Raw genomic sequence first — 20,664 nt, 5'->3', positions numbered from 1 at the left:
ATTAGTGCTCAACTGTCCAAATAGAATCCCTCAAAAGGGACTGATCCTTTCCTATCCAAAAGGTATCCCAAAGGGACTGATTCTCTACTGTCCAAAAAGTATCTCAAAGGGACTGATTCTCTACTGTCCAAAAAGAATTTCCAGGAATTTACTATACAAGTATTTCTTCTTTCTAACTGCTGAGTGTTGAAACAATCTCTGATATTCTTGTTACAATATTTTCATATTAGTCCCTGTTATACTGACATCATTTTCATTTAAGACAAACAAGACAACATTAGAAGATTTCTGGTGAAACATTATGACCATCCATTTAGGACAAACAAGACAATATTAGAAGATTTTTGATCATGTTGATATGATTCCATTTTGGAGAATTAGCAACAAGATTTTCCATTCATGAGGGCCTCAAGGTAGATTAGTTCTTAGCTAATTGTGTTATCCTCTTTAAATAAGGTCATTATTTTTATTTTTATTATTATTATTATTATTATTATTATTATTATTATTATTATATGTTCACTGTGTGTCTCATGGTGAAAACACGTGTAAATATAAATTTCCATTTAGGAGGAGTGACAATAAAAAGATTTTCAAGATGGCATTGATGGTGGCCACACTGAATAACAGATCAGCACCATTTTTATTTAGTACAAGTAAACATGACAGGAAGACTTCTGGGTGAAAAGCCTAATGCTGATATGACTTCTATTTAAGACAGTGGCCATATTTTCATGATGGCCACTATGGCAGCCATATTGGACATAATACTGCCAATCTTCTTACTTAAGACCAACCAGATCATGCTCATATGACTTTCCATTCAGGGGCAACAGCAATAAGATTTTATTAAGATGGTTGCTGTGATGGACATATTGAATGTCAGATCTGTACCATGTTCACTAAGAATCAACCAGACATAAGAAAAAATGTTTCGTAAGAAAACCCATGTGCAATGGTGGACATACTGGACCAACAAGACAGAGTCTTTTCATAAACATCTCATGCTCATGTGAGCATCCATTTCAAGAGTAGTGATAACAAGATTTTCAAGATTCTGCCATGGAAGATTGGCACAAAGAATCATGTCATATTGTGACTATGATCATCCATTCAGGAGAAAGGAAAACAGAATTGTATAGATGGACACTCGTGGCAATATTGGATGTCCTAGCAGAACCATATTCATTTAAGAAGTAATAACAAGCTTTTAAAGATAACCACCATGGCAGCCTTATTGCCTGTCAGATCAAAACCATTTTCATTTAAGTCCAACTAAGCTTCATAAAAAGTCTTTCAGCAAAACTGCCTTTTGACATGCTCATCAATTCAGAAGAAGTAATAACAAGATTTTCAAGATGGCTGCTGTGGTGGCAATTCAGGATAATTAAGCAGCACCATTTTTATTCAGGACCAGATGAACCTTGGGATGAATGTGCATGTCAAGTTCCGTGGCAATCCTACAAGTAGTTTAGAACTAGCAATAACAATTTGTGGGAAGAATTTGTCCTGACAACATTAGAATTACCTCCCTTGCCACCACTTAGTGACCATTCATATACCAGCTACTACTCATTTTAAGCTTGCATGAAAACATCAATGGTGCTTGCATTTGAGGGAAGGTGTGGTAGAGCTTCACAGTAATGTGGGTGAGTATTATCAGAGAAACATAACTTGCTATTAAGACTTCGTTTCTCTGTTGAACAATTGATCACATTAACAACATGTGATAGGGAGAGTAAATGTACAGATACCCTTTGAAATTCATGACTGAAATTCTATTGTGAGGATAAAACTGCTTCCCTAACATAAATAAATCATATGGTACATGTGATGTCTACACAAAAGTAATGATAAACAGATGGCATTTTCTTACCAAGACAGCCACCAGGTAAATCCAGTAAAAGCCATAAGCTCAAGAAGGTTGTGCTGTTGCTAATGGGATCTGTTGGTAATCAGAGCAGCAGATACTGGACACAGATTAAATTCCTTTTCTACAATGCAAGGTCTTGAATACATAACCAGGAGACCATTACAAATGAATGCTAGCTTCAATGATCTTCTGAATCCAACAATAGGCAGGCTCTGAATGTTAGATTTGTAGAAACGGATTGAATCTGACATCCCAAAATTCATTTTGTGAAACATCAGTACACTGAGTGGATCACCTTCTTAAGACATGATGCCATGGAGTTATGGAGGTTATGTCATGCTTCCTGGTCCTTACCATTAGTGCCCAAGAGCATGGATTGGGACTTGCAGAACTGCATGACTCAACATAATGACCATGGATAGTAAGCAAATGACTGCCTTCTGATTGCCCCCAGACAACCACCTGTTCTTGGCTAGAAAACCTGCTTACAACATCAGGATGACCTAACCATCTGACTGTCAGGAGATACCAATTAACTCAATCTGCTGGTCAAAGATTATCAAGAAAAATGCTTAGAAAGACAGCAATAACAGTGAGGTTCAAGCCATGGGCTATAACCTGTCTGAGATGAGTCATGTCAGAACCCAGAACTTTCATTTGGAGATCAAGGAAAGTGACTGGAATTTATTCAGGTTTGAAATCGGCCAGCAAGTATTGGTACTTGTTGAAGCCCACATGTATATCTTCTCTCCTTTGATGTCTAAATATGTCACAAACCATGGATTGGTAGGGTTTAGTAGCAATCAGGTGCAAAAGGCACAGAAGAAGAAAAAAAGTTAGCTAACTGATGGATTGACATTTACATGGGGATGTTGTTGCCTTTGACCAGCCTATGAAACAGTGCCACTTTCATTCCTGTTCTTTCAATGTGAAGGGCTTTCTAGCTCAAGTGATCCTCTCCAAGACTGAATAGATTAACTCCTCTTCATGCATGGCTCTCCTGATAGAGAAAGTAGCCCATCTTAAGGTTCTTGAAAGAAGTCTCAATAAAGGATCATAAGAATGTGAAGAAAATGACCAACATACTAAAGGTTCCACCTAAGCATTAAAGAGTGAGAGATTGGTCAAGAGAGTACAACAATCAATATCAGATCTGAAAGATGGGAGTCCAACCCCATCTTGGAGCCCATTAGAGAACTTAAGGGTACTGGAGAGGGCTGCTCTATAGCCCCTAGTGGTGGAGACTGTGCAGTTTTTCTCTTTGAAAAGAATGAGAAGAAAATCTGCAACTGCATTCCTGTTCTTTCAATGTGAAGGGCTTTCTAGCTCAAGTGATCCTCTCCAAGACTGAATAGATTAACTCCTCTTCATGCATGGCTCTCCTGATAGAGAAAGTAGCCCATCTTAAGGTTCTTGAAAGAAGTCTCAATAAAGGATCATAAGAATGTGAAGAAAATGACCAACATACTAAAGGTTCCACCTAAGCATTAAAGAGTGAGAGATTGGTCAAGAGAGTACAACAATCAATATCAGATCTGAAAGATGGGAGTCCAACCCCATCTTGGAGCCCATTAGAGAACTTAAGGGTACTGGAGAGGGCTGCTCTATAGCCCCTAGTGGTGGAGACTGTGCAGTTTTTCTCTTTGAAAAGAATGAGAAGAAAATCTGCAACTGCATTCCTGTTCTTTCAATGTGAAGGGCTTTCTAGCTCAAGTGATCCTCTCCAAGACTGAATAGATTAACTCCTCTTCATGCATGGCTCTCCTGATAGAGAAAGTAGCCCATCTTAAGGTTCTTGAAAGAAGTCTCAATAAAGGATCATAAGAATGTGAAGAAAATGACCAACATACTAAAGGTTCCACCTAAGCATTAAAGAGTGAGAGATTGGTCAAGAGAGTACAACAATCAATATCAGATCTGAAAGATGGGAGTCCAACCCCATCTTGGAGCCCATTAGAGAACTTAAGGGTACTGGAGAGGGCTGCTCTATAGCCCCTAGTGGTGGAGACTGTGCAGTTTTTCTCTTTGAAAAGAATGAGAAGAAAATCTGCAACTGCATTCCTGTTCTTTCAATGTGAAGGGCTTTCTAGCTCAAGTGATCCTCTCCAAGACTGAATAGATTAACTCCTCTTCATGCATGGCTCTCCTGATAGAGAAAGTAGCCCATCTTAAGGTTCTTGAAAGAAGTCTCAATAAAGGATCATAAGAATGTGAAGAAAATGACCAACATACTAAAGGTTCCACCTAAGCATTAAAGAGTGAGAGATTGGTCAAGAGAGTACAACAATCAATATCAGATCTGAAAGATGGGAGTCCAACCCCATCTTGGAGCCCATTAGAGAACTTAAGGGTACTGGAGAGGGCTGCTCTATAGCCCCTAGTGGTGGAGACTGTGCAGTTTTTCTCTTTGAAAAGAATGAGAAGAAAATCTGCAACTGCATTCCTGTTCTTTCAATGTGAAGGGCTTTCTAGCTCAAGTGATCCTCTCCAAGACTGAATAGATTAACTCCTCTTCATGCATGGCTCTCCTGATAGAGAAAGTAGCCCATCTTAAGGTTCTTGAAAGAAGTCTCAATAAAGGATCATAAGAATGTGAAGAAAATGACCAACATACTAAAGGTTCCACCTAAGCATTAAAGAGTGAGAGATTGGTCAAGAGAGTACAACAATCAATATCAGATCTGAAAGATGGGAGTCCAACCCCATCTTGGAGCCCATTAGAGAACTTAAGGGTACTGGAGAGGGCTGCTCTATAGCCTCTAGTGGTGGAGACTGTGCAGTTTTTCTCTTTGAAAAGAATGAGAAGAAAATCTGCAACTGCAGTGAAGGTGAGAATTTTTTATCAATGTGTTTCCTATCACACCAATTACAGAATACCCTCCACTTGGTGTCATAAACCTTAGAGGTCAAATGCCTTCTAGTCTAGGCAGTTCAGTCTGCATCCTCCTAGAAAATTAATCTTGACATCTATCTTGCTTGATACAAGCCAGATGTGACTCTCCGATTTCTCAGAATGAACTGTAATGTGTATGTTCTAACTCATCAGAACTTATGGGATTATTATCCACTGATGACACCTAAATATACAAATTTAGCCACCCAAATGAAGTTGATGCTACCATCCAAGGTGTAGAGAGGTGCATTTCTGATGTCAAATCAAGGATAACATGTAACAAGCTGCAGATGAATGATGATAAAACAGGCCATTCTGATGGTAGCATCAACTTCAGTTGGGTGGCTAGGTTTGTATATTTGGGTGTTATCAGCGTACAATTGGTGAGACACTGGATGATGATCTATGACACTTGAGAGCGGCTGAGTGTATAGAATGAAGAAAACAGGTCCAAGAACAGACTCCTGTGGAACACCATCACATAGATCAACTGGGCTGGAGTGTACTCCATTTGTGGACACAATTTGCGTCCTGTTGACCAAGTAGGACTTGAACCACAGTAAGGCTGTATCATGAATGCCAAATACATGCTGGAGACAGGGAAGTAATATATCATGGTCTATTGTGTCAAATGCTGCAGACAAGTCAAGGAGGGTGAGGACTGTAATCTTTTTGCTATCCAAAGCAACGAGAATGTCATTAACTTCTTTTAAAAGAGTAGTTTCAGCAATGTGGCAAGGGTGATATGCAGATTGTACATTGCTAAAAAGACTTTGAATTCAGATGAAGTACAAGTTGGAATAGACAAAAACTTTTTCTAAGATTTTTTTTATATGAATGTGAGATTAGAAACTGGGCGGTAGTTCTTTAAATCATTATGGTTGAGTGTTGGTTTCTTCAGCAGAGGCATTACAATGGCAGTTTTGAAAAATGATGGGAATTCCCCAGATGAGAGAGAGGTATTAATAACACCAGTCAGTGAAGGCAATACTGGATCTAAGCACTCAAGCAGCAGTGATATTGGAACTGGATCAAGTTCACATGACTTTGGTGCACTCTTCATCATGATTGTATGTACTAAATCCATAGAGACAGGTTCAAATACTGCTAATGGTTGCTGCTGAAATTCTGTATCACACAATATCAATCATTCATAAAAATAAAATAATGAACAAAGAGGTGAGAAACAAAACTGATGTAAGAGCTAGCCCCAAGACAACCTCATGAGTTAGATTATGTCTTCTGCTGGGCACAACAGATGACAATATAACCCTTGACTGCAATTTCCTTATCTTGGTGTAAAACCCAAGTATCAATTCTATTAGTCTCATTTTCTACATATGCAGGTGAGATAATACAAGCTTACTTCATAATTCTAGCTGTGGCTGTCTCACAAATTAGAAGAGCATCTCCATTTCTTGTCAACTGGATTCCATTTGCAAATGCAAAGCCAGTGGCCAACTCTGTAGTGATGTTAGTTTTTGGATCGTAAGATAACAGCCTGAAAATACACAAAAAGGTATACATGAAGTCTGTAAAAGCAGGTCTTTTGACAGTATGTTTAGATACATTTGAAGCCCATTCTGTATGTGTGTGCATGCAGAGTACAGGTAGGGTAGGGTATTCAAGGTAGGTAGAAAGGTTTAATGGCATGGCAGCATAATACTTGCTATATGGTGCCAATTAATGAAGAGTTCATAATATATTTTAAAAAACTGTAAAAAGAGTACTTAGTGAGATAAACCCTAGAAATAAACATAAAAATGAATCACTACCAGATAAAAGATGAAAGGTAACGATATTAAAAACCTGTCGAAGTATATAAAAGCAAAAACCTATAAAATATAGGATGTAATGTTACACCATCTTAAGCACTGTGACAAATTCCAGATTTGTGCACTGGAGGAGACAAATATTTACATTAATCTGTTCAACTAAAACAGCTTTGATCAATATTTCAAGCACAGTAAATCTTTAGACACTTAAATTAAGGAAGCTTCCATCCAAATGGATTACCTCAGTGTTAGATGCTTGCCTCCTATTGTGAACTTGTTGTAGACATGATATACAACAGGGCTATGCAATAAATAAAAGTTTAACAGTGATAGTACTGTCAATGCCACATGATATGCCTGCCCTGTATTTAACTGTCATCTGTGGAATTAAGCAAAATATTTATATAGAAACTATTTTACATTTTCGGAGGCCACAGTGACCTTTGACATTCTGACTCCATAACAGATTGGCTTTTTCCTTATGCTAAGTGCAAATCATCCAATACTTGGTCAAAGTCTGATGCAGAACTAATGCTATTGTGCAGAAACCTGAGTGTTTTTCAGTTGGCTGACCTTGACCTTTTCACTCCCAAAATCATTAGGAATCTTCTTAACCCCAAGTGCAAGTTATCAGCAAAGTTTGGTCAAAGTAGAACTAATGTTATGGTGCAGAAACTAGTTTAATTATTTTCAGTCGGTGATCTTGCCTTTTGATCATTTGACTCCAGAATCAATAGGACCCAAGAATCATTACCAACAACAAAGTCTTGTAACCAATTATGAAAAATTCAAGGTATTGTGTGGAAACCATTTTTATTCTTCTAGTCATTGTTACCTTGACCTTTGATATTTTGATTACAAAACTGACAGGGTTATTACTTACCCAAAATGCAATCTACAAAAAAAGATAACTGCACATGGTGGGGAACTCAAGTTATCGTTCAGAAACCATTTTTTCTTTTTACAGAAACAGTGTCACTGACCTTTGAGCTTTACACTTCAACATCAATAGGGTCCTACTTTACCTCAAATGCAAGTTCTCAAAATTTAGTATCTGTGCAGAAATAAAACTGGTAACATACTAATGGATGGATGAACATCTAACATAATGCACTTTGCGTAATGGTGGGGTATAAAACAATAAAGTACAAATGATTATGTTAGCTGTTATAGCTTCTCTCTCTTAGATTACCAATTTTCTTTCAAAAAGGGAACAGTCCGTCAGTCATGTGAAGCTTACATCCTGTAAACACAGAGAATTTCATGCAAGAGCTTTGACAGTATATATTATAGTACTTAATGGAGAAATCAGTTTCTGCAAAAGTGAACTCTGACCTTTTAACACCCAAGTCAATACCTTACTTCCTTACCCAAAGTGCAATCCATCCACAAAGTTTGGTTGCAGTATATCATGTAGAACAAATGGTACTGTGCAAAAACTAGTTTCCTTGTTAGAGATCTTGACCTTTGACCACATAACTAGCAATGAATAGGATTTTCCTTATACCAAGTGCAATTTATCCTCAATGTTTGGTAAATGTAGATGATGAAGAACTCATTATTGTGCAGAGTCACTTTTTCTCTTTTCATTGAGTGACCATGACCTTTGACTTTTTGACCTCAAAATCAATATGGGTTTTTCCTTAGCCCAAGTACAACCATCCACAAAGGTAGGTAAATATAGCTGTTTGAAAACTGAAGTTATAGTGCATAAACCATTTGTCATCTTTCAGTCAGAAGCTTTGAACTAAGACCTTTCAGGGGTGCAGAAGTTTTGTCAAAGTCTGTTTGTTTATGAATAAGTAAATTTAAAAAAATTAATTGTCTGTATAAAAAACAAACTTCTTAATAGTTAAAAAGAATAGTGGAAGACAGTAAAAATTTACTCTTATTTAGCTATGCAATGAAAATGCATGCCATATGTATCTGTGACTTGTAATATATACTGGATGATACTTAGACTTCTTTTTGATGTAAAGGTATATCAGACAACAGAAGTGAGAAAACTGAAGTAAAGTTTATACAAGTCTTGAAGTATTTTATTTTCCTGTGGTGTTTGTGTTCAACACTCGCCCAGATGGATAATGGTAAGTTACTGAAAATCACATAATGGTATAGGCTAGCTAAATATATTGCTAAAACATAGTGCTTGTTAGGACTGAGGGAATAAAAAATTTATAACATTTTGATCGTCTAATGGAATATCTTGACTGCATCCAAAACACCAAGCTCTAACTGATGTGCTGCAAGGTGCATTATGATTAGTGATCAACACTGTCTGCAAGCCTTTGAGCTAAATTATTCTTTGCTACAATATTTATACCAGCACCATCAATGTTAATACAATGTGAAGGCCATAATACTGCATGTTATCAGCATTCATAACAGAACACCTATTACCAAAATGATTAGGGCTTCCTGTACAATTACCAGCAGTACATATCTGTTATCAATGGACAGTTTTAAGAGTAAAATAGAATCGTTATAGTTGTTTAATTATTTCACAGAATAATTTTTTATATGCTTGAAACTCTCGAGAGAACTAATTCACCTTCAAGTGAATGAAGCTGCATGACTAACCACATGCCTAGATGTACCAGAAAGTTTAGATCTGTATCACTAAATTATCTGAATTTGATAAATTAAAAAAAAATTAGTGTTGCCTTCATAAACAATGGAGTCTATAACTAATTTATTGAAGCTTTCATAGTTCTAATCATCCAAATGCAAGAAAGAGATTAAAATCTGTGGCCTCCATTTTGTGAGCGTAGAATCCTGCCCAGGTACTTTAAATAGCAGACTGCGACTTAAATAGCAACCACATGATGTGATGTAATGGTCATTCATCTCAATGCCTGCAGTTTCTAATAGGTTTTCTATGAATGTGGCACAACAAAACCAGCTGAAAATGGCAAATGTGTACTGTGGGCTTAGAAATATGTTTCCATGCAGATAGTGCAATAGTGTCCAAACATGCTTGATTGCACAACAGATGGAGGTGTCCTATAGCAATTTCATGAGAATGGGGTAGAGGCATCCAAAAGGTAAAGGGTTAAAAAGCTGATAATGCTCTGTTTGGTTCACAATGTATTTTACTATCACTGTCTAAATCATCCACAACATTCTTTTCTTCAGATTTGGCCATTTTATGATAAAAAATTTAATGAGATGTATTTTTTCACATATGTACTATGCATCTTTCCTTATAATAACCTATTATACAAAACAAAACAAAAATATCAAGTGGGTTTGTCAGCTGAGGTGTATCTTTTAGATATACTGCAAGATGCAATCATTTGATCTTTGTTGGCCTCAAGTGAAGGACCTGCAAAAAGGAATCTTTAATTCCCATCTTGTTTTTTCATTCTATTCCCTACCATTATCAATTTCAGTTTCAGCACATATTGTTGACTTTTTCAATTCAGCCTAGTTTTATAAGAAAACAGTCCATCAATATACATTGCTAGCAAAATGCTGTCTTCATTCTTTCTCATCATGGTTACAAGGAGTCCACTGACTGGATAAAAATGATGGAATTCTCCAGAAGCCTTATTCTCCGACCAATGAAACTTCTTGTGATTTAACCATTAAAAGATGCCTCCCTAAACCAGTATCATCTGTCCCTATTGGCTGTAATCAGGCTGGATTTAATCCTAACTGACAAACTGTTGCCTACACTATGTAAACAATAAAGAATACACCTATATGGTACTTGTTGGTAAGTACGAATAGCACTTGTATTCAAATCACTCAGATAAAATGGGAACTACTGCTCTTTTAAGTTACAGCATCCTTGCAAATGCTGCTCATCCGTGAGAGCAAATCTCCAAGTTGTACAATATGGGCAATAGATTTCTTTACACCTGCCTTTTGACCCCAAAATATCTTAGAGTTCATCATGACCCCAAGTACATGTCACCCACAAAGGTTGGTAACTTTAGATGGTGTAGAAACTGTTTTATTTCTTTCAATCACAGTGACCTTGCATTGAGCTTTTGAACCTGTAATCAATTGAGTTCTTACCACATGTGTAACCCATCCACAAAGTTTGGTATCTGTACATGGTGAAGAACTCAAGAGTTATTGTGCAGAAAATAAATTGGTAACAGATTTTTGGACAACATCATGTCATTATATGCTTCGCCTTATGGTGGGCATATAAAAAACAGAATAGATCCGGATCTGCAAAAGTATTATGCACCAGCCATCCAAAAGATCATGAGCTGATTATAAACTGAGTATTAAAACACCCATATGGATATGGAAATTTGGAAGACAGACAGACATACATGAGAGTACAGTGAGAAAATAGCTATCATGTGGTGTTTGTTCAATACTTGCCCAGATGGATAAAGGCACATTACTGAAAATCACAAAGAAAGGTAGCTAAAAATATTTCTAAAATGTGATACTTGTTCAATACTCATCTACTCTGATATCAACAAATGAACACTGGAAGTAAACAGAAATCAATGTGGCAATCAATAAAATGGGATAGACTCTAAACTACTGTTGCTGACTTATTTATCTTTTGCATTCATAATATGCACAGGGAGAGTACATGCTGTATCACTTATGCTAAAACTGTTGAATTTACGCAATATTTTTCACTAAAGGGAGCTAAGCATAGGTGTACTTTACATAGCACATATCGTGTAAGTGGAGATTAATGTAGTTTCTGGCCTAAGTGTTTTCATCCAAGAGCACTCATTTTCACTGACTGTGTGTGTGTGTGATTTGAATTTTTAATGCAACTTGAAAAATGTTTAAGTCATATCGCTATGATGATTGCAGTGTGGCAGTTTATAGTGGTATCTAGCAATGATGCATTATGCCACAGACATGTAGCATCATGTCCCATACAGTCACATTATCCTGACAACATGCTGACCAGTCCTAACACTATCCTTTTAATGATGAGCTCCAAGTGAGGTAGATGCTAGTACCATTCTTATAAGTCTTTGGTCAGGGTTAAAACCTGCGACCTCCTGCATCCGAGGTGGATACTCTAACCACTTAGGCCACCAGAATGGTTCAATTTTTCAACTTTTTGCAAAGAGCAGTGTAACTCTATGATTAGTACACAAGTGATACATGTTCAGCACACTACTTTCAGGCTTGTAACAATAAAGAGAAACTCATGAACTGGCCACTCTGTAACCATGCTCATACTGCTGACTGGCAACTTATTTTGAACAAAAATAAGGCAATTTTAATATTAATAAAGCTTCTATTTACCAGTCCCTTCCATTAAATTACTGAAATCTGTGATCCCATAAGTATCTGGTTATAGGATGATTTATACACATTTATCAACAGTATTAAAATAAAGTTGTCAAATTCTGTATGCTGACCTCCCCGTGTTATTCCCCTCCAAAAGGTTAAATCTGTTGTGTCTCCACTGCCATTTGGTGCTGGACTCTGTTATGTAGATCAGTCCATCAGGCATGATGTACAGGTCATTCAGGAATCTTGGAACCTTCCCACTGATAGGGGCAGTGGATGGCCATAACAAATAGACATCACCTGTTTAAGTCATAGATTATATAGAATCATACGAAGTTCAGAAAGTTCTGAAACAAGAAAAAGATTTAGTTTAGAGCCATGCCCAATGGCTGACACTCTTCTCTACGCACTGCAGAAACTGTGTTCACATTTTGCAAACTGTGTATGATTATTATGTTTATTTGATTTAATTTATATTTGATTTAATTTAATTGTTTGTAAGTTTTAAAATCTTTTTATTTTTAATTTCATTACTTGCCACAGTAATGTAATTTTGTTTACTAGAACTAAACAGCCTCTATTTCACAATTCCGGGTTTTCCAAAATGGCACAGTAGTTAGATTTAATAGTGATGTTTAGAGAGATATTTCTCAGTTGGGCTTTTATTTTGGACACCGGAAAGTGTCTGTTTGTGACCAGTTTGGAGTCACATTTTAATTTTTATTCGAAATATTTGGATTCTAAAAGATTCATTCTTTTTCCTCAAAATATTTGAGTGCTCATACAGAATTCTTGGACAAAGACATTTCTTTAAATTTTATTTGGAAATTCAAACACCGGAATGTTATTTGTGATTCAACAAAGAACTGCAGACACAACAACACAATACTAGCTACAGTATATGTCATCACCTTCCATTTTGGATTTTTTGTTGGGACTTGAACTCATTAGAACATTTCATTACTAGGACTTCTAAAATTTAATTCATGGAATATTTTTTTTATTTGATTGCTAAAATGGTATGTTCTTATTTGTTCATTTTTACAGGTTTTTTTTCTCTAGGGAAATAAATTATTTGTTAAATTTTTCAAAGCTTGTTGTTTTCACTCTTTCTTTTGTTATTTTTTATTATAGCCTAAACACGTAACATAAGAATGATCATTACATTTTGTCTTCTGTTCCTGCAATACAATACATTAAGCATGTGCTAAACAAAAAAAATGGTACAAGCTCACTTGGCATATATCTAGTAGCTAACCAAGAAATTAGTATAATAATTTATGTCCATCTTTATTCTAATGGTTGACTGGTCATGAAGCAAACGTCCTTTGAACTGACTCATGCTCATCTATCTGAAAAGAATTATTTACATGAATTCAAGATAAGACTACTTCTTCAAATTAGCTGGCATTTATACAGGATGTAAGATTGTGATCATTTTCATTTAGGGCAAACTAGACATCATAAGAAGACTTCTGGCAAAAACCACCAATCCAGGGCAACTACACATTCAAAAGAATTAGAGGCAAAATTCAGTATGTTCATTGTTGCAGTCATATTATATGTCTGCAGGGCACCATTTTCATTTACATATAATATAAAGTCTTTATATAAAATATAAAATAAATACGTTTCCATTATGACTTTAAACCGAGATAATATAAAATAAACATATGTTGCCATATTGACTTTTAATTTAAAATAAAATAATTACATGTTGCTACATTGATTTTAAATATGAATAATATAAAATAAATACCTGTTGCCACATTGACTTTAAATAGTCCTAGGTAAGAATCTACAACAATCAAGTAGCCCTCATGGTCTAGCTTCATTCCCAGAGGTCGACCGCAGGTTGGTTCATCTTCAAATCTACCTGAAGATAAAAAAGTACCCAAGGTTATATGCACAAAAGACAGGAAGGTCATTCTACAAATCACTTCTGGATCCAAATAATATAAAAGAAACTACAAGTTAAAGCATTTATTGAAAGCACCACCTGACCAAGATAGCCATTGATGTCTACAGTGGTGCAACCAGATACATATAAGAAGGCTGTGACATCAAAATTATTAATCCAAAACATTTAACTCAAGACACTGAAGCACAGGTGACTGTGACCAACTTTTGATGACTAGTACTCACCAAGACACATCAACACATAAATCTGTGAAATTAAGTTGACTAAAACTCAACCAAAGTCACCAATATTCCAAATATAGAGAACACTGACCTATTTTTATTATAAGAGTGTTACATTCACCAAGAGAAATGCCCAAATGAATTATATGACCCCAAATGCAAAAAATGCATGAGAAACTGCCCCCCAACGAAAACCCCAGAAAGACATGATAAGTGAAAGGCTATACAACTGTAACACTAATATATTCCTTCTACATTCATGATGGGAAAATGTAGCTTTTTTTGGGGGGGGGGGGATAAAACTAATTTTAATTATGAAATACTTACCTGTTGCTATTGCTTAGTTAATCTATTTTCATGCTGAAAATATACCGTCTGTAGGATGTGAATACATTCTCCCAGAGGAGAGAAAAAGTCAGTATTACCCTTTGACCTTTTCCACTCTGTCACAGATGACAATTATGCATTGCATTACTAAAATTAGTTTTACCACCCAAAAAACTACATTTTAACAGCAGCAATTACTTATCCTGTTGCTATTGTTTAGCTAAATTTGTCAGTAACGCTGATGTCAAACTGATAAAAAAGAGAAATTAAATGTACTCACCTTACAGGGAGAGGTAAACTTCTATAGAATGTTCATGTCTCTCTGAGTAACACGCTGTGCCATAGGGGGCGCTCACCAGATAATATGTACTTCTGAGAGAGTGACGTACGTAAGGTGATGTAGTTCGCATTTAAAACATGCACAGTGGAGAGAATGTTGGCATACCTCTATGCTACATTAATGTAATGTGGATGATATTTCTTTTGGTTATTGTACTTTTGGAAATTTTACATGATTTAAGCACACCGCTAACTAAAATGACTGCTCCCTTGTGTTAAAAAATCAGTCTGAATTAGTCTAAAGTACACTATACATAGCAGCTATTAAAATAGGGAAAATGAATTTTGCCAGACTAGACAATACCAGCTTCTGAAAGTGCAATGAATGAATTACCAAATATATAAAATGTAAAAAAAGTTATCGGCTCTTTTTTATACAATTTACCTCTGAAGTTCAGGAAATGAAAATGACCAAGTAGAGCAGAAACTTTTTTGAAAGGTGCACATTTGAAGTAAGGCCAAGCTGTATACTCTATAACCCATAGTACGCTTATCAATCATACACCAAACTAAAGGGAATTAAAGGTTCTTTGCATTATACCTAAGATATACAAGGTCTTTCTTAAATAGCCAGTATAACCAGTGAGGAAAGCCGGGGAAATTCTTTTTCTTTAAAATCCTAACCCTATGCAAAATACGAAACTGTAGAGCGCCACCATAACAATAGCAACCAGAGAAACAATGCCTGCGCTCTGTTGTGCTTATGAGTGGAGGTAAAAGGAGGAAATGGTATTTATGGGACAGCCAAAAAGCTGCTGTCATAAGGAATTATTAAAGTAGGCCCATGAAGTAGCAACAGCTTGAACCTAGTGGGCTTTAAGTTTCATAAAGGTGAGGTCTTGATTGGTTTGAGACTCACAGGCCTGTTTGATTGTCATGACAATCCACTGGGAGATAGTGGCAGCTGAAATGTCTACGCAGCCCTTAATAGTGAGAAAGAAATGTTTCGTATCTTTTCTTTTTGCTTTGGAGACATTAAGACAGAAGCAAAGAGCAAGCACTGGGCATAAAAGTCTATCTTGATCATCCCCATCACAAATTTACTGAGACTGGGAATCTCTATGGGTAAGGGGATAAGACAACCAGAGTCAATGGACAAGACATATATTTCATTTCTTTGTCTTGCCGAGACAAGGGTGAGAAGCAACACAGTTTTGAGTGTGAGATCCAAAAAGGAAGCTGCACTCAGTGGTTCATAAGGTGCTTTGGTAAATGACCAAAGAACATGGGAAAGATACCATCTGGGCACATGGGAGTGAGAGACAGGTCTCTGAAGCTCAATAAAAACTTTATAAGATCAGCTAGATGCAGATCTGAATTGATGTCTGTGCCCTGCGAGAATTTAAGTGTGTTGGAGATGGCAGCTCAATAGCCTTTGATAGTGGATACTGAACATCTTTTGGTCTCAAAAAGGAACAAAAGGAAATCAGCAATGGAAGTTACAGAAGGGCAGATAGGATCAATGTGTTTCCTACTGCACCAATCATAGAAGATTCTCCACCTGGCATCATAAACTTTGGATGTAGAAGCTCTCCTGGCTTGAATGATGCAACTGGTGACTCTGACCAAAACCTTGTTCTGGTGGAGAGATCATTTGAGATGAGCCTGGTGTGAAGGTGGAGAATGTCTGGGCTGAAGTGGATCGGTGTTGTAGAAGAAGATCCCTCCTGTGTGGTAGAGACCTGGATCGATCTATCAAGAGGTCACAGTGGTGCAATGAAAATGATCTCAGCAGTGTAAGTTCTGACTCTATGCAGAACTTGTGGTATCAGAAAGGTGGGAAGGCATAAGTGAATAGGCAATCCCACTGGAAGCTGAATGCATTGACTGCCCATGCTCTCTGATCTGGGATAGGAGACATGTAAAAAGGAAGTTGTTGTTGAGCTTGGTCACAAACAGGTCCAATAGAGGTCTTCCCCAAAGGGAAAAACAGGGACTGTGTTACTGAGTGGTGAAGAGACCATTCTGTGAGGTCTGTTCTGGACAGGCTGTCTGCTAATACATTCATCTTGCCTGGAGTGTGATGAATTCAGATTGTGACATTCTCTGAAGCTGCCCACAGGAAAGGTTTCTAGACCTCCACGCAAAGAGATGGGGCATGTGTGCCTCCTTGATGTCATAGGTAGGCTATGACAGATTCATTGCCTGAGGAGACTATGACACATCAGCCACTTATTAGATTGATGCACCCTTGTAATTCTAGAAATACTGCTTTTATTTCTAGGTTGTTGAAATGGAGGGACAATTTGGAGGAACTGTACAGATTCATGCCCTCTGGCTCCAAATAGGCTCCTTAGCCTGAATTTGATGCATCTGTGAAAAGACAGGAATGGGGATCGGGTACATGCATGTGGACCCCCATCAGGAATTTGTCTCGATTCATTCACCAAAGCAAATGGTGGTGAAATACTGGTTCTGGATGGATCGGGGTTGGTAGAGAATCTCTGAGGTTTCCACCTTGCCAGAAGAAGAAACTGTAGAGGATGTATGTGAAGACATCCGAAAGGAACCAATCTGGCAGAGGCATTCAAGGTTCTGAGTAGAGACAGATAAAGATGAGCATATAAGATGGTTTTTGCTCATAGCGTCTCAAGAGAAGCATTGCTCAGGTCTTTACTGTGGTTAAGCAAGACCTCTGACAAATCCAGAGCAGCATCATGACGAATGTGCAGAATTCTGCCGATAATGCCATGGCAACAGGTAGCATATGCCAGGATGTTTTGGTCACAGCCTCCAGCACATGTACTGAGGCTGGATTCAGGAAGGTCTCTCTCAGCATACAAAAGAAAGGGAAGGTGTGCCCAGGATTCTGAAGAAATACCCACTTTGGCAGCATCAGGATCCAAAGGAGGAGGTTTAAATGGCCACTTCAGGGAATGTAACTGGTAGCTTGAAGAGATGAGGGGTCTCAACCTATAGGGAGGAAAAGACCACCCTCTATGTTGTTGAGCAATATTTTGGCCTTGTGAAAAACTTCCTGATATTTCCTCAGTCATAGATATATAAGGAAGAAGTAAGAGGTCTGGTTGAGGTGGTACCCCAGAGATCTTTTCCAAACTGGAAAGGATCGTTTTGGACTGTGTGCCGGATAGTTTGGAGCACAAGTTGGGGGGTAACGGTAACAAAATGTAAACCTTGTTTACTGCCTTATCAAAGGACCAGACTTCCTCTTCTTCCTCATCGACCTGAGGTGAGGGAGTGGGCCTGAGAGAAGGTGTCATGCCATAGCTTCTGTCTCAAACTCATTGGAGTTAACGAGGATGGAGAGAAGCATTATCATCCTAATAGTCAAGGACACTTGAGTTGGGGAGTGGCTGGGTATCACTATGTCTCTAGATGGAAGGGCACAGGAGTACTATGTGTTGCAGCCCCTGGTTGATCAGAAGGCACAGCGGGGAGATGAGAATGACTAACTTCCCGCAGTGATGCAACACCTGTAGTCTTCCAAAAGGAAACCACTTGGTGAGGTGATTCTGGGACACAAGTTGCAGTATCACTTTGATTGGTATGGTAGGTCCAGTAGTCCAAGAGGCCCTAATGGACCAAGGTCCCTGAGGTGGAAGGCCCCACATCCCATAAGGGTTCATAGGTATAATTGGGAGGAGGGGACACTGAAATGGTCCCCATCCCTATCCTCAATCCAGTGATTGGATTGTAAATCCTACACAGGGTGGGATGGTGGAGGGGGGAGAGGGGGAAGCTCAGTCCTGGCCCTGGCCCCGTACCATGAGGTCAATGAGTGATAGATGGAGAAGACTTCATCTTCACTCTGTGCAGCATGGGTGCAATGTGTTGTCTCCCTAGCTAAAGGGGCCAACACATTGCCAGAGGCACAATATATATTGTGGTACTCAAATTCCCTGATGGGAGGGAGCAACCTGCTATTGTGGTGCCCAACATCCCTAAAGGGAAAGTGCAACCAATGGTTATGGTGCTCAACCTCCTTAGAGTGAGGGTGCAATCTGATTTTACAGTGCTCTACCTCCCTGATGGAAGGGTACATCCTGCCATCGTGGTGCTTTACCTCCCTAATGGGAGTGCGTAACTTGAGGTCGCAGTGCTCTACCTCCCCAACAGGAAGGAGCAACCTGCTACCTAAAGCATGAATGATGTTAGGGACACAAGAACTTTCTGTCATCTCCCTACAGGGGAAGTTGAATGACTTCTTGAACGTTGAGACCCACCTTCTGGAAGGGCTTCCACAGCCGCTGAAGATGTTTGTCCTAACATGTGAGATCTGGAAGAAAAGCCAGAAAAATCGGATAAAGACAGAACATTCATTTGTTTGTTCTCGGATAGGTATGCCTGGAATCTACTAGATTCCAGGTGCTGGAAGACCACAAGTCACATATGGTGCAATGGTTTTTCCAAGTGCACCTGGAGCACTTGATGCAGTCTGTGTGTGTATCCCATGGGCCCTTTTTGTGGCCACACTGCTCCACAGACTGTTTTGTCTCAGAACGAAAGACATTTTTTATATTTTTTATTTTAGTGGAGTTGTCTTTTGTTGCTGCGAAACTCCACTTACACACGAATAAAGAAAGGATGGTAATTTTCATTGAAGTATTTCCTTATTTATTGAAAGAAACAAGATATTCCAGTTCTGGTGATTTGTTTATTGAGGTAACATGCAAATATATGAATGTCAACGCAAGCATTGTACGAAGTTATAACTATTTTATCGAGCTGAAAATCAAAATGGAGGAAACTATGTCCTCAACATTTGAATGGAGCCTGTTTTTGGTTCCTTGAACATAGGGGCTTACCAGTACCATTCAGTTAATATTCAAGCAAAAGTGTCTACCACCACGGGTAGAACACAAGGTAGCTTCCAAATTCCAAAAAAAAAAAAAATTCAAAGGGGGAAAACAGAAAGCTACAATACGGTTTTAGAAACGAACAGACAGTAGTAACACTGAGAATTATTAAACATTGCAGAGAGAGATCACTAAATGCAGTATATTAGTTGTCCACAAGCATAATATCTCGGTCACAATGGCTGTTTACGTCTATACAGCATGGCATCCGTGAAAAGAATGACATATAGGTACATCTACCTTCTGTTCATGACCATGCGACAAAGTGGTGTGCAAAAGGTCAAAGGGACATACTGACTTTTTCTCCACTCTGGGAGCATGTATTAACATCATACAGAATGTATATTTTCGGCATGAAAATAGAATAGCTAAGCAATATCAACAGGATTAAATAACTACTATAATAGAAAACAATTTAAACAAAATTAATAATTTAAAAATACTTTTTTTCTTCAGAAAAATGTTTTGAATAAAGTGCAGGAAAAAAAATATGATCCCCAATTAGGAAAGATCTGTCACAAAATATATACTTCAATTTGATCTTAAACTGAATGAAATTTTGACTATTCCCAATTACTCACCACAAGGATCTCTTCCAAGTTTGGCTATTGTCCTTATTGTTCCTTTATGAATATCCACAATCCTTCCATCTTCTGTTCCAGTATACAGATGATCTGTGCAAAGTAAAATGTTCTGTTTTGAAGCAGAAATTTAAATGAGTATAATAAAAGGCATAATATAAAACTGACCTATGTCTGATAGTTCTTTACAAAGGTAACTGAAATTCTTGTGCAGAAACCTTTTCCTTCTATCATTTACACTGACATAAACCTTTTACCTTTTGACACCAAAATCAATAGGCCTCTGCCTCACCCTAAGTGCAAGCCATCTACAAAATAAGTCCAAGTTTGTGATGCATAACTAATATTACTGGAGTAACTTTGATTTTTGATCTTTTGAGCCTCAAAAAAAAAAAAACTTCTTCCTTATCCCAAGTGCAAGCCATGAACAAAATTTGGCTGAGGTATGTGCTGTAGAACCGATGTTACTGAGTAGAATCCATTTTTGTTCTTTCAGTCATGATGACCATAACCTTCAACCTTGTTTCCAAGGTTAACAGGAATCTTCCCTTTCATAAGTAAAAGCTATCCATAAAGGCAGGCAACAGATGATGATGGAAAACTAAAGTTATTATGCAGAAACAAATTTTCAAAATGACCCTCATCTTTGACCTATCCATCCCAAAATCAAGAGAGTTCTTCTGAACTCTAA

At 37.7% G+C, this 20,664-nt stretch overlaps 1 protein-coding gene across 5 annotated transcripts in view; it reads right to left on the bottom strand.

Moving 5' to 3' along the window:
• LOC149804997 (adipocyte plasma membrane-associated protein-like) overlaps positions 1-20,664 on the bottom strand; it is a 53,915-nt gene that overhangs the window by 8,840 nt on the left and 24,411 nt on the right. For all 5 annotated transcript variants that reach the window (XM_089946422.1, XM_089946421.1, XM_089946424.1 and 2 more), the window contains exons 5-8: positions 19,974-20,066; positions 13,527-13,643; positions 11,896-12,067; positions 6,133-6,267 (exon numbers count right to left, since the gene is read on the bottom strand). In XM_089946422.1, the coding sequence (XP_089802548.1) occupies positions 6,133-6,267; positions 11,896-12,067; positions 13,527-13,643; positions 19,974-20,066 (517 nt within the window). The remainder of the gene's footprint in view (positions 1-6,132; positions 6,268-11,895; positions 12,068-13,526; positions 13,644-19,973; positions 20,067-20,664) is intronic.

The sequence above is a fragment of the Sinohyriopsis cumingii genome, chromosome 2 (genome assembly GCF_028554795.1).
Source record: "Sinohyriopsis cumingii isolate HCF-2022 chromosome 2, ASM2855479v2, whole genome shotgun sequence".
NCBI classification, from domain to species: domain Eukaryota; kingdom Metazoa; phylum Mollusca; class Bivalvia; order Unionida; family Unionidae; genus Sinohyriopsis; species Sinohyriopsis cumingii.
Note: the sequence above shows the minus strand (reverse complement) of the source record. Positions and strands in the feature narration are given on the sequence as shown.